Source organism: Lepisma saccharinum, chromosome 20 (genome assembly GCF_977018435.1).
Source record: "Lepisma saccharinum chromosome 20, izLepSacc3.1, whole genome shotgun sequence".
NCBI classification, from domain to species: domain Eukaryota; kingdom Metazoa; phylum Arthropoda; class Insecta; order Zygentoma; family Lepismatidae; genus Lepisma; species Lepisma saccharinum.
Window position 1 is genome coordinate 1,108,788 of NC_139248.1, and position 15,205 is coordinate 1,123,992.

The following is a 15,205-nucleotide window of genomic DNA, read 5'->3' on the forward strand; positions in this document are numbered from 1 at the left end:
ACCATACCAACCTCAAACACATACATGATGAATATGTAGGTGGGGACCTGAGCTACAATGATTTTTCTAAGTTTTGCAGCAAGTGCTGGAACCAGGACAGTTATGGGTTTGTCACAATTGATATGACAAGAACACCCAATAGTGGCAAATACAGAAATAAAATCAACAATTTTCTAGACGTAGAGACGTATATAAATAAACATGAAAAGGCCAATCATTGATGATCTTAAGTTAAGAGATTATCTTGTAAAAAGATTTAAGGGATGGAAATCAGAGAACCGTGGAATTTATGAAAAACACAAACAAACAGAACAGCCTGTAATTGATGCTATTAATAATTTAGGTAAGAATATCAAAACTGTTACAGAGCAAAATCAAAATTTGCTCACAGAGCTTGTACCTGTAGCTGCTAGGAACATATTAGATTATCCACTCACCCCACTTTCCAGTATTCATACACCTAGTCCTATTGCTCCTAGAAGAATTGAAGCCAGTCAGGATCCTATTGAATTGGGTCTTCTTGCTCAAAAATATTTAACCACACCTAAAGACAATAAAGATGAGGTGTTTGGCTTATATGCTGACACAGAGCTTGATGGGAGCATCATTCATAGAATTGGCAATTTCAGAGTAACATTTATGGGAGATGATATAATTGTATATTCAGAATCTCGTCTCGGAGAAAAAGGTGCTTTTGTTAAGTACTCCGGAACACCTGGATTATGGGAACTGATGACTAGGAAGAGACCTGGCAGCTATACAGATCAAGATTATGAGGATTACAAAGAAATATTAATAAAATCAGATGCTCTATACCAGAACAATGATCCCACACAAAATAGAGTCAAGTCGAGCAGTGGAGCAAAATACAACAATTTAATCAAGCCCATATGGTCACAAATCAAGACTGGCAGTGGAATCAAACAATACAACACCCTGCCTAAAGAATTTGTGTGGGTTGATGATGTCAGGAAACTTGTAGATAGGCTATTGGTGATAGGTGGGGAGGAAAATGCTGGGAACAACAATTTTACAATGAAAAGGTTGGAATTATGGACATGATAAGCACCAAATTGTCTAATTTTATAGTGAATGACACTAAGGGGATTGGATATCTCATAAAAATTATTAATACTCTACCCCCCAAATTTTGGAATATTTCTGAGGGTCGGGGCCTTGTTAATGACATTATAAACAAGCTGCCATTTGAACTACATATTCCAGGCTATCAGTATTGTGGTCCAGGCACAAAACTGGATCATAGATTAAACAGAGGGGATCCTGGTGTTAATCCTTTAGATGCTGCTTGTAGAGACCATGATATTGCATACAACACACATTCTGATCTTGACAAGAGACATGTTGCAGACAAGAAATTAGAAGAGGCTGCATTTGGCAGATTTGTAAGCAAAGATGCTTCTTTGAGTGAAAAAATAGCAGCATTGGGAATCACCATAGCTATGAGCACCAAACAAAAACTGGGGTGGGGGCTGTGAATATGTATATAATAAACCTACAATGAAGGCCAAGGGTGTTATGTATCAAATACCTTATGCAGGTCTCAAATCTCTTAAAACTATTGACAGTCTTTTGACCAAAAAACAGCGCAAGAAAAAAAATTCTTGTCTTGCAAAAGGGCATGGTATGAAATTATTACTTAGTACCCCCCAATTAAAAAAATTACAGCAATCAAGAAAAAAATCACATGTGGGGGGATTCATATTTACCATCCCTGCCATCTTAGCTGCTCTCGGGGCTGTGGGGAGCTTGGCCGGGGGATCAGCCGCCATAGCAAAAACAGTAATAGATGCCAAGAAAAATAGGGCAGAATTAGATGAGCATAGGCGCCATAACCTGGCCATGGAGAAACAAGGCAAAGGTGTTAAGAGAGCCATGAATAAGTTTAAAAAAAACAAGAGCCGCTTACAAACCAAGATATTGAAGCTTTAATCAAGCCACTGGGCATCAAACATTTTAGAGGTGTGTACATGTCTGATTCTTTGCCAGAACAACCACTCAACAAAGAGTGTGGCATTGCTAATTTGGATGAGTACAAAAATCAAGGCACTCACTGGATTTGGTATCTTAAATATTTAAAAAATGAGGCATTTGTGTTTGATTCATTTGGAGGTGTTCCACCTGAAAATTTAATAAAATATTTAAATTCAGCTAATCTTTATTACAATAATGCCCGTGTTCAAAACTTCAGAGATGTTAATTGCGGACATTTGTGTTTGTTTGTTCTTAGATACATGTCTCAAATAAATAAACCATCAATTGAAGATTTTCAAAAAGCCTTGTGGTATCTGAAACATCATGGGGGTATTTCATCTCACCAGCCAAAATTCAATATTGAAACTCAAATTGCATGATGACATAGTGTATCCCAAAACAATAGCTCTCAGAGCATTTTATGGCATGTACTTGATCCCTAATATTACACACCACAACAACAAAATTGCAGTAGGGGATGAAAAAATTGTCATCACTCCAGGGCAATATAATCTATCCACTTTAAATGCTCAATTACCCAGAGGTGTAGTGTTAAGTCAAAATTCTGTCACTCACAGAGTAGAGATTGTATCTGCTACAGAAACAGTGGATCTGGGTACCATAGGAGAGCTGTTAGGCTTTGAGAACAACACAAAACTTGAACCAGGCATCAAACACACTGCTATGAATATACCTAAATTCTTAGCCATAGAGACTCTGAATATTCACTGTAATGTGGCTGAGGGTATGATCACCAAATCAAATGGTATAGGCACTCACAAACAAACTGGGATCATTGCAACATTCAAACCTAATTCTGAATTCATGGAGCCTATTATCTACAATCCATCCCCAACATTATATTTTCCTGTGTGTCACAACAGAATAGATTATATTGAATTGATGGTCACTAATGAAAAAGAAGAATTAGTTGATTTTGCTGGAGCCACAACAACTGCTATCATAGAGATTAACATTTAAATAAAAATACATACAAGAAGAAAATGGAAAATATTGAGAGTTATGAGCTACAATCATTCCCTCCAAACAGGAGGACATTTGCAAATTTAAATCAACCCAACACAGAGATTGAGGTTGATCTTGATGTAAGGGATGGATTTATACACCCCCACAGAGCAGATCTATACATCAAATTTGATGTTGTAAAGCTCGATGGTACAGATTATCCGGCAAATTCAAATATAAGACTTGTAGATAATTTTGTGCCACATCTATTCTCTGAAATTGAGATCAGAAAGCATGGCGTTGTTATAAACAGAGTGGATTATCCTGGCATTACCTCCACAGCTTTGGCCACATTAAAATTATCCAAAACCGAGGCTTCATACTACAAAATAGGCGGATTTGAGGCTGGTGATAAGATATTATCTAAGAACCACACTGTGCTGTTCCCGATGCGCCTGTTGCCAGGATTCTTCTCAGATTACAAAGAAATTATGTGGAAGGGTGGGTTAAGAATCACATTTAGAAGAGCTGCAAATGATAATAATGCTTTGATGAGGTACAGTGCAATAAACTCTACAGGGGAAGCTCTGCCCAATACCCTACCAGATGCAGGCAAATGCATTATTCAGACTATGGAGTTAAGAATCCCTGTTGTTGAGTACGAGGCCAGTTATGCTCTTAAATACAAAGCTGATATAATAAAAAATCCACAGGTTCCTCTGCAATTTTATACATATCAATGCGTACAGAAGCCTGCATCTGGTACATATTATGAGTTTGATGCTACAAATTCATTCTCCAGCATACAATTTGACATGCCTGATTTTGTAGTGGTACTGTTTCAGACTGGAAGATATAACAATCAGGAAAAAAATTCAAGTAAATTTGATAACTGCAACATCAAAAACATATATCTTAAAAATGGCAGAAATGAGGTCTTTCCCAGAGAAAATTACAATTTAGACATGTCCAAGAATGATTTCCTCAAATTATATGAGGCCTTTTCTTCCTTCAAACGTGTCACTACAGGCAATACTGACATGTATTACACACCAGATGAATTCAAAGCACAGAGACCCATGTTTGTAATTAACACTTCAAAAAGGAAACAGGTTGTGGTGAATGACAGGACAAACATTAAAATTATCTGTGAATTCCATGAGGCATTACCTGATGACACCATATGTAGTGTTATTCTCATAGGAGAAAAATCATATGTTTATGATGTAAGAAATGAGAGGGTCACAGAGCAATTCTAGAAGATATTTGCTCTATTATCCTGTTGTAGAACACACAAACCTCAACTGTATATCAGCTAGCAGTGAATATCTTATGTGTGGGCAGTTGTATGTATTTCAATCTTATACAGAACTCGAACCCAAAGCCTCTGATTACAAGGCCACAATATTAACACGTCTCCAAATAGAATATGCCCACATTTTACTAGGTTCTGAAAACCTTGATACAGACAAAATTGGATTTTGTTTCTGTCATAATATTTTCCAAGTCTTTGCCTAGTCTTATATTATCAGAACAGAATTGCTTTCAACATGAAGAGGGGCAGTTCATTGCCACTGTGTGAAAATATGTATTTTTATCTCAATAATCTTTGTTGCACTTTACATGTTGCAGACATGTTACACGCACAGAAAGATTAATGGCCCCTTCAGTGAATCGCACAGAAAAATCCATTAATGTTCTGTTCTAGCATGTAGATTTTATCTCTTGCGTGCCGGCAGGACATGGAGGCAAAACATTAGTCTTTTGATAGATTAATATCAATTCATGCATTTTTCCGAGCTATAATTGCTTACCCCAAGCAATAGAATTGTAGAGCATAGAAATATGGCCAAAAATAATATCAAAAAAGCCATATTTTTGACAAGTTTATAAACAACAATCACACAGATATAGCTTTTACACACATGGCCGAATCTGTCTGAGCAGAGGAGGGAGGAGGGTTTCAGATCTGGGGGCTATCAACGAGCAGTAATTATTCTCAAAATCTCACTTGTGGACATATTATTTTGCCACATGTTTTCAATCTTAAATATTTTATCAGGACTCGAACCCCGAGTCCCTTGTTTACAAGACAATAATATTATCATTTTGCCATCAGGGGAGGCTTCACATTTTATGAGGACTTAAACCCGAACCTCCATACCTGAAGAATTAGGGTATAAGCCCCTGGGTAAATCTATCTGTTGAGCCCTCATCTTTTCTACACTAGAAATTCAGAATTTCTTAAAATTCAGAGCATATCACACCTGAAAAATTGGGGTATAGGCCCCTCTTGGCTTTGTTTTAAGTGTAAGCAAATCGAATTGTTCAATCAAATAGCCTCTTCTTTTCTACACTTGTAAGTTGTCCTCATCCTATCATCAATCCCACTACTTGTACCTGAGCCATTTTAGCAACTATTTCCAGAATAGATGTCTTATTCTCTGATGCGATGTTCCTGTCTTTGGTTATCATCAGGTTTAGCTCTAGTGACAGTTTAATGAAGAGTCCAAGCTCTATATATCCGCAGTATCTGGAATATTTTCCATTATGGGGTTCATTGTATCAAATTCCTTTCCCTTTGCCCTTGTAAATACGAGGGGTGGGGAAGGACTGGGGGCCGCCCCCTATCTGCTGGTTTCTCTTCTTTCTTGGGTCCTCTAATGTTTCCTGGGAGCGCAGTCTTTTAACTACTGCTGTTTGTGAGTGGAGTCCAGACCGATCGGAGACCGGACCGCCAATTTGAAGGATGGGGTATCATTTTCTCTTGTTTTATTCTGTGTGGGGATTTTCCGATTTGATTCCCCTTCTTGGGACATTCGGGATTGTTTTCACTAAACAGGTGTGTAATTTTACTGAAATATATTGTCTGCGATTATAAGTTCAAAGTTTATTTCCATTGTGGTGTCGACGGTTTGCTGACTGTTCCGAAAAGTCACCGCGTGGGAAAACTCGGAGGATAGTTCTCATGAAGCAAATTGTGTATAAAAGCTCAATACTTACGGCTTCCTGGAGAGCTGGCTTCCAGATCTCCACACAACACCAAAAACAAAAGACACACACCGCACTAACTCCCGGTACATTTGGACACACGAAACATTCGTTCCAACTCGGTTTGAACGAACAAAGACAGAGCTCGCGCGCGAGACGTCTTCTTCCTAGCGCGTCACTCAGCGAAGTATCACCTGTGATGCCATGGTCGTTGTACACTTCTGTTCACAGAAAGTGGCACACTCGTTTGAGTTAAAGATCAGGTTCGGAGCTTATCGAATGTGGTAGTACAGCCGAAGTAAAGGTTCAGGAAAGCAGCTCTCTACAGTGTTGCTTACTACTAAAGTTTTTCACCAGATGAAGGGAATTTTCTGACTTGCCGAGTGAAAATAAACGGTCACAGGAAAGCCTTGCATTTTAATTATTAATGCAATCCAGTGTCTAATTTTACAAGAGAATGGCGGGATAAAATTCTGGAAAATATGTTCGAGATACTCAGTAATCCCATAACACAAATGCTCCAATCCCTGCGCTTGGGGAAAAGCCTATATTCATTTGAAAACAGAGGGGAGTGGTTCCATTACCTCTTTCCCTAGCTTAACGCAACAGCAACGTCAACGTTCACCAAGAGGACTCGGATTGGAATTCCTACCAGAGCGTGGGTGTTCTTTGCGCAGGGATTGAGGCAGGATTTTTTGGATTAGTTATTGGATACTGAGTATCTCGAACATATTTTCCAGAAATTTTTCCCGCCATTCTCTTGTAAAATTGAACACTGGATTGCATTAATAATTAAAATGCAAGGCTTATCTTGTGACCGTTTCATTTCACTCGGAAAGTCAGAAAATTCCCTTCATCCGGTGAAAAACTTTAGTGGTAAGCAACACTGCAGAGTGCTGTTTTCCCGAACCTTTACTACGGCTGTACTGCCATACTCGATCGGCTCCGAAGCTGATCTTTAACTCAAACGAACAAAAGTGTACATTTAATTTTTTTTCGGTACACTCATGTACAAAAGTGCCTCTAGAAGGTAAAGAGATTAAACAAGTAATTGGGTATGATTGCTATTGTATGCACATATCATAAACTTTGTATATTATCCTAAGGTTAAGCCTGATGGTAGGTCTCTTTCCTTAGTGGTTTACTTACTTAGGTACACTCGAGTGCACAAGAATTCAATGATAGCTAGAAAAGTATGAGGTTAATGACTTAAACAAGTTCTTTTGATGCTCAATGGAAATAAGTTTCTTTAGGTAATAATCCAGCGGTAACTTCTGTTATTTCATTTTTTTTAAATAAACATATACTATGTGTACACTTGTGTTCCATTTATCCATCCTGTGACGTATGAAAACTAAATAGTCTCCATTTATACTTTGTGCATTAATGATACATTTTCTTACAGGAGGGCGATTTACATGTGCAGATGGGGTACAACAACTAAATAAGTTTGCATAAATAAATGTCTGTCGAACTGCATAACCGTCCAGGAGGGATAGGGCATACACAGGGTGTTAGTAATTGTCAGGGGCTTCCTTAAAGTTGTCTTCGTTTCGGACTCAGTTATTTGAAGAATAATTACTATGACTTCTTCTGTGGTCATTGACAAATGAAACAGAGTATCTCTGATTGCATAATCATCAAGGGGAAACACCAATTTCATACGTTCGTGTAGAATCTTTTTGTTTATTTGTGATCATACGTACGATTGGTTGTGGAGGGGGAATTTAAATGCTCTCTTCTAAAACCCACAAAACTCAGTCAGTTTGTGCATAAATATTTGGGCTTCTATCTGACATTTACCTATTTTGAATATTAAGCAGTTGATCATTGTATTTATCAAGGAGATAATTCTTTCATTTTTGTTTTGGTTTGAATAATTGCTTTTATTTGGGTTTCCTGGGAATCTGTAACCCTCCAGTCTGTGCTGTTAGCACTATCGAGTGAGACGTAAAAGAAATCCATAGAAAGTAAATTTTTTGGAGATGTCAAGTTTTGGGAGTTTATTGTTTAGAGTTGGGGTTTTACAAGACGCCTTTGGGTTTTTTGGTGACCTCACCACTGTCGTGACGTCTCATAACAGCATCGCCAAAGAACAAGGTCATCGAAGGACAGCGTGGCCAAATGACATGTTCTTTGTAGTACTGGTCAAAGTGCAATGTCGCCAAACGCCAAAGTCTCCAAAGAACAGCGTCGCAAAAGTACAGGGTCTGGGTATTACTGACAGAAGTGCAGCGTCGCCAGAGGCCAAGGAATCCAAAAGGCAGCGTCGCCAGAGAACAAGGTCTGTCTAGTACTGGCCGAAGTGCAGCGTCGTCAAATCCAAAAGTCTGGAAAGAACAGCTTCGCCAGAGGACAAGATCTGATTACTACTGGCCGAAGTGCAGTGTCCTCGAAGGACAAAGTCTCCAAAGAACAGAGTCGCAAATGTACAAGGTCGCAAGGAGGCCATGGTCTCCAAAGTACAGCATCGCCAAAGGGCAAGGTCACTGAAGAACAGCGTGGCCAAAGGACATGTTCTGTGTAGTACTGGTCAAAGTGCAGTGTCGCCAAATGCCAAAGTCTCCAAAGTACAGCATCACCAAAGGGCAATTTAACCCAAGAACAGCGTGGCCAAAGGACATGTTCTGTGCAGTACTGGTCAAGGTGCAATGTCGCCAAACGCCAAAGTCTCCGAAGAACAGCGTCGCAAAGTACAATTCTGTGTAGTACTTGTCAAAGTGCAGTGTCGCCAAACGCCAAAGTCTCCAAAGTACAACGTCGCAAAAGTGCAAGGTCTGGGTAGTACTGGCCGAAGTGAAGCCTCGCAAGGAGGCCATGGTCTCCAAAGTACAGCTTCGCCAAATGGCAAGGTCACCGAAGAAGAGCGTGGCCAAAGGACATGTTCTGTGTAGTACTGGCCAAAGTGCAGTGTCGTCAAACGCCAAAGTCTCCAAAGGACAACGTAGTAAAAGTACAAGTTCTGATAGTACTGGCCGAAATGCAGCGTCGGAAGAAGGCCATGGTCCCTAAAGTACAACTTCGCAAAAAGGCAAGGTCAGCTTGGCCAAGGGACATGTTGTGTGTAGTACTGGTCAAAGTGCAGTGTCTCCAATCGCCAAAGTCTCCAAAGGACAGCGTAGCCAAAGGACAATGTCTGGGTAGTATTAGCCGAAGTGCAGCGTTGCCAAAGGCCAAAGTATTTAAAGGACAGCGTCCCCAAAGGGAAGACACAAGAACCGCATCAACAAATGTTAAAGTCTAGGTGGAACTGGCTCAAGTGCAGTTTCGTCAGAGGTCAAAGTTTCCAAAAGACAGCGTCGCCAGGGGACAAGGTCTGCTTAGTACTGGCCGAAGTGCAGCGTCGCCAAATGCCAAAGTCTCCAAAGTACAGCATCACCAAAGGGCAGGGTCACCGAAGAACAGCGTGGCCAAAGGACATGTTCTGTGTAGTACTGGCCAAAGTGCAGTGTCGCCAAACGCAATAGTCTTCAAAGAACAGCGTCGCAAAAGTACAAGTTCTGGTAATACTGGCCGAAGTGCAGCGTCGCAATTAGTCGAAAGTACAGAATCGTCAAAGGGCAAGGTCACCGAAGAACAGCGTGGCCAACGGACATGTTCTGTGTAGTACTGGCCAAAGTGCAGTGTCGCCAAACGCAATAGTCTTCAAAGTACAGCTTCGCAAAAGTACAAGATCTGGGTAGTACTGGCCGAAGTGCATCCTCGCAAAGAGGCCATGGTCTCCAAAGTACAGCTTCGCCAAAGGGCAAGGTCACCAAAGAACAGCGTGGCCAAACGGCATGTTCTGTGTAGTATTGGTGAAAGTGTAGTATCGCCAAACGGCCAAGTTTCCAAAGGCAACGTAGTAAAAGTACAAATTCTGATAGTACTGGCCGAAGTGCAGCGTCGCAAGGAGGCCATGGTCTCTAAAGTACAACTTCGCAAAAAGGCAAGGTCACCATGGCCAAGGGACATGTTCTGTATAGCACTGGTCAAAGTGCAGGGTTACCAATGACCATAGTCTCCAAAGGATAGTGTCGCCAAAGGACAAGACCTGGGTAGTATTAGCCGAAGTGCAGCGTCACCAAAGGCCAAAGTCTCCAAAGGACAGCGTCGCCAAAGTAAAGGTCAACAAAGGACCGCGTCAACAAATGTTAAAGTCTGGGTAGTACTGGCGAAGGTGAAGCTTCGCCAAAGGCCAATGTTTCCAAAAGACAGTGTCGCCATTGGACAAGATCTGTTTAGTACTGGCCGAAGTGCAGCGTCGCCAAAGGCCAAAGTCTCCAAGAGACAGGGCCACCAAAGGATAAGGTCTGGGTAGTATTAGCCGAAGTGCAGCGTCGCCAAAGGCCAAAGTCTCCAAAGGACAAAGTCGCTGTAGTTGAAGTGCAACGTCGCCAAAGGCAAAGTCTCCAAATGACAGCGTGGCCAAATGACAAGTTCTGGGTAGTATTATCCAAAGTGCAGGGTCTAATAGACTAGCCGAAGGACAGCGTCTTCAAAGGGCAAGGTGTCCTAACTGTAGAGCGTCTGAGGTTACGCACCTGGTTGCAAAACTTGTAATTTTTCCCTTAATGTTTTGTAAATACTGTTAAAGAATATAAGTGATTTATTAGTTGGGACATTTAGTTCACGTTGAAAGAAGTAAATATTACAAAGCTGGAAGATTCGAATTTTCTAAATTTTGTAATCCTGTAGTTCTATCTGTGAGTTTTGCCCTCACTAGAAGCTGGAACTACACTCAATATCATTGGAATAACGCGAGAGCATTGTGTTTCTCATGCTTATTTGCAGTAATCTTTCTTTATTTGTACGCTTATTTTACGTCTATTTTATTTTAGTTTAATCACAGCGATAACTTAGAATGGTGAGGATGTAATGGATGGGATAGACATAATGATAGATATGTGCCTTACCCAGGGTTCTAACGTGAAACCTCTATTTCGCAGTGTGATATGCTAACCAAAATCATAAGTGTAGCTTTCCCTGTTAGCTTGTTTGTGTCATTTCCTTTAACTCAGCGCAATGACTCAGCTCATTGGCTGATATTGCACTGCTTCTAATCCTGGGTGTGTTGACTGGATCACAATTGTAAGTTTAAAAGCGTCGAATCAAATTTACAAGTTGAAAGGAGGTGTTTGAGCATCAGCAATTTTTTATTGTGATTTTCGTAACCTTACTCGGTAAATTATTTCAGCACAAAAGGACAGAAAAGCTTATTACAAAATGATAATTTGAACATTTCAAATGTCAACAACATTCACAATAAAAGCATACATGAATTCAAAATAAGAATACACTTATTTATTGAATACTTGCGTGGAGCATAGATATTTTTTTCAAGCTTGTTTGGGTGGGCAATCGGGTTAGCAGAGGTATTGCTTAGTGGGCGGTTGCCCACCCGCACCCACTCTTAGCGTCGTCCCTGTGTATAGCCAATGAATGCGTATAGCACAGTCAGGATCCGAAGCCCCACTTGGTATGGTACTGTGTTGCTTATTTCTACAGAAAAGTTACAGGATATTCCCCCAGGAAATTGATATGATTAATTTTAAACTATAATTGATTGAGTGTTTGAATTATTGTTTTAAGTCCACTTTATGCACAGTAAGGCTAATCGGGACTGGACCTACAGTTTTAAAGTGGGATTCGAACCTCTATGTGCCTCCACCAGGTATCGAACCCGGCACCAATTGATTTCAAGGCGACGACGCTACCACTGCGCCATCGGGAAGGGAGGACCTTTTAAACTATAAAAAAGCAATGCACTTATTATGTTGATAGTAACAGAAATAATGTTCAATTAATTAGCTTTGTACGAAAATATCCGAAACTAAAAATGAATTAGCTCAAAGAATTGACTGAAACATTAGGTTCGCTAAAAGTTCACTCATGCCTGGGCTAAAAGTCAACCGTTCAATAGTCGCAGCTCGCAGTATGACCACAGGCATAAGTCCCTCTGTGGTCACCCATGTGATTAATATGCGGTACCAGTACTAAAACATAGTCCCACTTGAAAGTCCATGTCTCTCAACTCAGGGACAATTCGTCGGACCCACTTGCGAAAACCCAATTACGCAAGTAGACACCTTCTTGTGAAGAGAGAAGATGCGGCCATCTTCACTTAGTGTCCCGGGTGGCAATTTGCATGTTGAACTCCTCGTCGGGAGATATGTAACCGCGGCTTCGTTCGGAGGGGCGTATTCTGGGCAGGAACCCCCAACAATAGCTTGGGAAAATTTGATTAGCCGAAAGTTCTGCAATACAGGGAGAGTTCAAACGCGGGACTGTAACGAAGGTGAGGACATGCAATAATAAATGGAAATTGAGGGTTTAATATTCAAAGTGTACATTGTCTGTTGAAGTCTACATTTGAGTCCACTAAAAAGTTGTTCTTTCCAAAGAAAAATTTTGAAGATCAAGCGAGTCCAGAATTTCAATTCGGTTGATTACAGCGTTTCCCTTTGGACAATACATATCCCCATGCGTGAAACTAACGCGCAAACTTTGATTGGATCTGCCAGGTGTATTTCTTATAAATATGATTCGGCCACAAGCTTCTGCCTGCTTGTATGCAGCCTAGCAGTGCAGTCGGCGCATAAGATAATACAGTGAAACCTCGATTTTACGTTTTTCAGAAGGCTAAAGTAAAAAAAAAAAAAACTAAACTGCAGGAAAATCTAAAACCAGGGAAAAGTTTTTTCTCTTTTAAAGTAAAACACAAAAATATTCCAATATACAACACATAACATGGCAAATTATTAGAATCATATTAACATTAAATTCACTTGTAGCAAAGTTCTGTATAACGAGAACATGATTCATCATCATTAATAAATTTCATTGGCTTGTATTCCAAGCATACATCTTATATACATAAATAGACATTTTTAATGTAAATTTCTACATATTAATTTCAAATACATTCTTAAATAACTTGTCTTTATATAAATACTTTCACTCAGTCATCACAAAATCAAACTTAAAATTTCATATTAGCTTGTCTCCAAATAGCAATAGTTTGTCACCATTTTTGCCTATATATATATGGGGTGGGGCACGCGGACTATATTTTTTATATTAGAATAAGTATTCTAGTGATAGTCAAGCAACATTTTTCTTACAGTTTCGGTGCAATGAAATATGAAACTTTACACTGTTGATTAAACTTAACTACCCTTAAAATACTTTCCCACATTTTTAGCTATAAGCGAACAATTATGTGTTACTGGTGGGTCAGACAAAACACTGCCTACTGACTTAATAACAAATTTATTTTAATTTCTGTGAATTTTCAAATTATGAAAACTAAATTATTTAGGACAAAGAGAGAAGGTAATTGACCTTTGAATATTCTAGTGGAGTTGAGGGGAAAATACAACACTTAAAGGAGAAATTAATTGTTTTTCTGGCGGCATGGGTGGGACACAATAGAAAACAAAAGTCAATCAAAAAGTTAAAATAAATGAACAATATGTAAAATAGCTTCTAACTTAATTAGGTATAATACTTGAATCTTTATGACAATTTTATATTGTTCTCTCACAAGATATGGTAAAGTTACAGCATTGCATTTAATTTTTTAAGTTGGAATTTAGGGGCACTTTTACATAGTATAGTATCTTCCTGTTTGCACTTTTATTTCATTTGCATTTGGTTCAGAGTCTGACGAAGACCTTGGTATTAGATTGAAACGTCACGTTCACGGTGTGTTGTCATTGGTCAGCATTTATTGCGCTTTATTAAACATGGAAACAAGGCTTAATAGTGGCTTATTTCGTTGCAGGAATCTTCCAGACGGACGGGCAGAAGCTGCCTCGGACGTCGTGCGACTACCAGTTCATCAGCAGCAACCACTCGCTGGCTCAGGGCCATTTCTACTCCCCTCGCTACCCCTCCACCTACCCCAGGAATATCAAGTGTGCCTACAAATTCCACGCTCGGTAAGCTTTCGGTATTCTCTAGCGTTGACTACTGTAGGGAACGCGAAAAGAGGCGGCTGGCAGAGGTTGCGCTGTTGCCACGTCTATGATGGTCGTGTTCACGTCTGCAGAAAGGTTTGTGCAAGGAGTCAAATTGGAAAAGTTATGTCCTTACGTGGGGGTATACGTGTCATTTGAAGAAAGGGGCCTTTTAAGAGAGGAAGACAATAAGAGATACGGAAGAGAAGAAGTGAAATGACAGAGCACAGAGAAAGAAGGATTCACAAAGAGAGATAATAGTAATGGAGAATAAGTGAAGAAAAAGATGCAAACAGAGAGAGGGGAGAGAGAAATTGGAAGGAGAGAAATAAACAAGAGAGTGTCTATGCTGCAAGACAGAAAGAGTGAGTGAGAGAGAGGGAGGAAGGCTAAGAAATACAGAGAGGGTAGAGTAACTAAGTGAAAGAAAATATGCGGAACAGATGGATAGGGCGTGGGAAGGGAGTGTATGTGAAAGAGAGAAAATAATAAGAAACATATGCAAATTTATATTATTTTGTTTATTTCACTTGGATTTTCTTCCTTCTTTTGGTTAATCGCGGAGATGAGGATAAATGGTGACGAGATGAAATTGACGAAAGGACAATCACAAACACACATGGACAGCACACAAAACGAATCCCACAAAGAAAGGGTTATGCTGGATAAGAGTCCAGACGGCAGAGCCTTGTTAGTTTGCAACAATGCAATCCAGGGTGCACTCTTTTGAAAGAGATTGTTATTGGAGTATGTTGAGAAAGACACCCCAATAAAATCTCAATAATAATAATAATATGTATATATATATATTGTATGTGTGAGTGTGTGTGCGCAAGAAAGAAAACAGGCAAAAACAGAAAGGAAGTCATAGACCAAGAATGAAGAAGAAGAAGAAGAGAGGAAGTAAGCACGAAGTAACAAGTCAAAAGCTAGAAAGAAAATACAGGAAAACTGAAAACAAAAAAGAGATAACAAACAAATCGAAGGAAGGAAAAGTAAGTTGACAAATTTTCATTTCTCCAGGGAAAGCGAGTCTCTATGGGTCCCAATTAACATACGATAAAAAAAATTACATCAATATAAGTTGTAAAGTTCAGGGGTGACAACTGCCTGTTCTCATCTGCACGGAGGGGGAACATTGGACTAGTCAACATTGCCACATATTGTGAAGGAACCAGTGACCCTTGGTCCTACCTTGCTTTACCTTTCCCATATGCGACACTTCGGGTTACAAGTTGTTATTCTTAACATACAGTGAATCAGATATTTCTGTGCGATACATTTAACCCTAAACTGTAAGAAATGTTTGTCATAAG

General features: G+C 39.7%; 1 protein-coding gene across 1 annotated transcript in view; it reads left to right on the top strand.

The window, feature by feature from the left end:
* The window catches only part of LOC146003616 (suppressor of lurcher protein 1-like), a 445,888-nt gene that overhangs the window by 283,015 nt on the left and 147,668 nt on the right, over positions 1-15,205 (top strand). The window contains exon 6 of the mRNA XM_083141931.1: positions 13,715-13,871. Within this exon, the coding sequence (XP_082998057.1) occupies positions 13,715-13,871 (157 nt within the window). The remainder of the gene's footprint in view (positions 1-13,714; positions 13,872-15,205) is intronic.